Here is a 636-nt window from a genome sequence, read left to right as displayed (position 1 = left end):
CGGCGGCGCCGCGGCGCCCGCGAGGGCCCCGCCGAGGGCGCCGCCGGACCGCGCCGCCGCCTCGAGGGCGGCGTCGACGGGCGCGCCCTCGACCTTGGGCGCGAGCGCGGGGCCCGGCGCCGACGGCGCGGCGCGCGCGGCCGCGGGCTCGTCGTCGTGCTCCGGGTAGTCGCAGGACGCGCGCCGCGGGTCCCAGACGTTCATCTCGCAGAACCAGCGCTCGGGCAGCATCTCGACCTTGATGACCGCCGGCAGCCGCCGCCACTTGGCGCAGCGGTCGCACTGCGCCCACTTCTCCTCGACGGGCCGCCGCGGCGCCGCGGACCGCCGCGCCTCCGCGCGCTCGGCCTTGGCCGCCTTGTCGGCGAGGCCCCGCTCCGCCTTGGCCTTCTGCTCCGCGGAAGCGTAGTCGCGGTCCATGATGCGCCGCGCGGCCTCCTTGGCCGCGGCGCGGCCCGGCCGCGGCGCGGACGGCTCCGGCGCCGCGTCGTCCGCGGGCGCCTTGGGCTTCTTCTTCTTCGGCGCCTTCTTGGCCTTGCGCGCGCGCTCGCGCTCGAGGCGCTCCTCCTCGTCGGAGTCGAGCTCCGCGGCGGGCGCGGCCGCGGGCGCGGCCGCGGGCGCGGCCGCGTCGCCGGC

At 81.0% G+C, this 636-nt stretch overlaps 1 protein-coding gene across 1 annotated transcript; it reads right to left on the bottom strand.

The window, feature by feature from the left end:
* Positions 1-189: 189 nt before the first annotated feature.
* On the bottom strand, positions 190-420 carry AURANDRAFT_20163 (hypothetical protein; the record flags this gene model as incomplete). Its single annotated transcript, XM_009034684.1, has 1 exon — positions 190-420. A coding segment is annotated over one exon (231 nt), but the record flags the coding sequence as incomplete, so codon positions are not given.
* Between the last annotated feature and the right edge of the window lie 216 nt (positions 421-636).

Source organism: Aureococcus anophagefferens, assembly GCF_000186865.1.
Source record: "Aureococcus anophagefferens unplaced genomic scaffold AURANscaffold_2, whole genome shotgun sequence".
Taxonomy (NCBI): Eukaryota; class Pelagophyceae; order Pelagomonadales; family Pelagomonadaceae; genus Aureococcus; species Aureococcus anophagefferens.
This window is presented reverse-complemented; position numbering and strand designations above follow the sequence as displayed.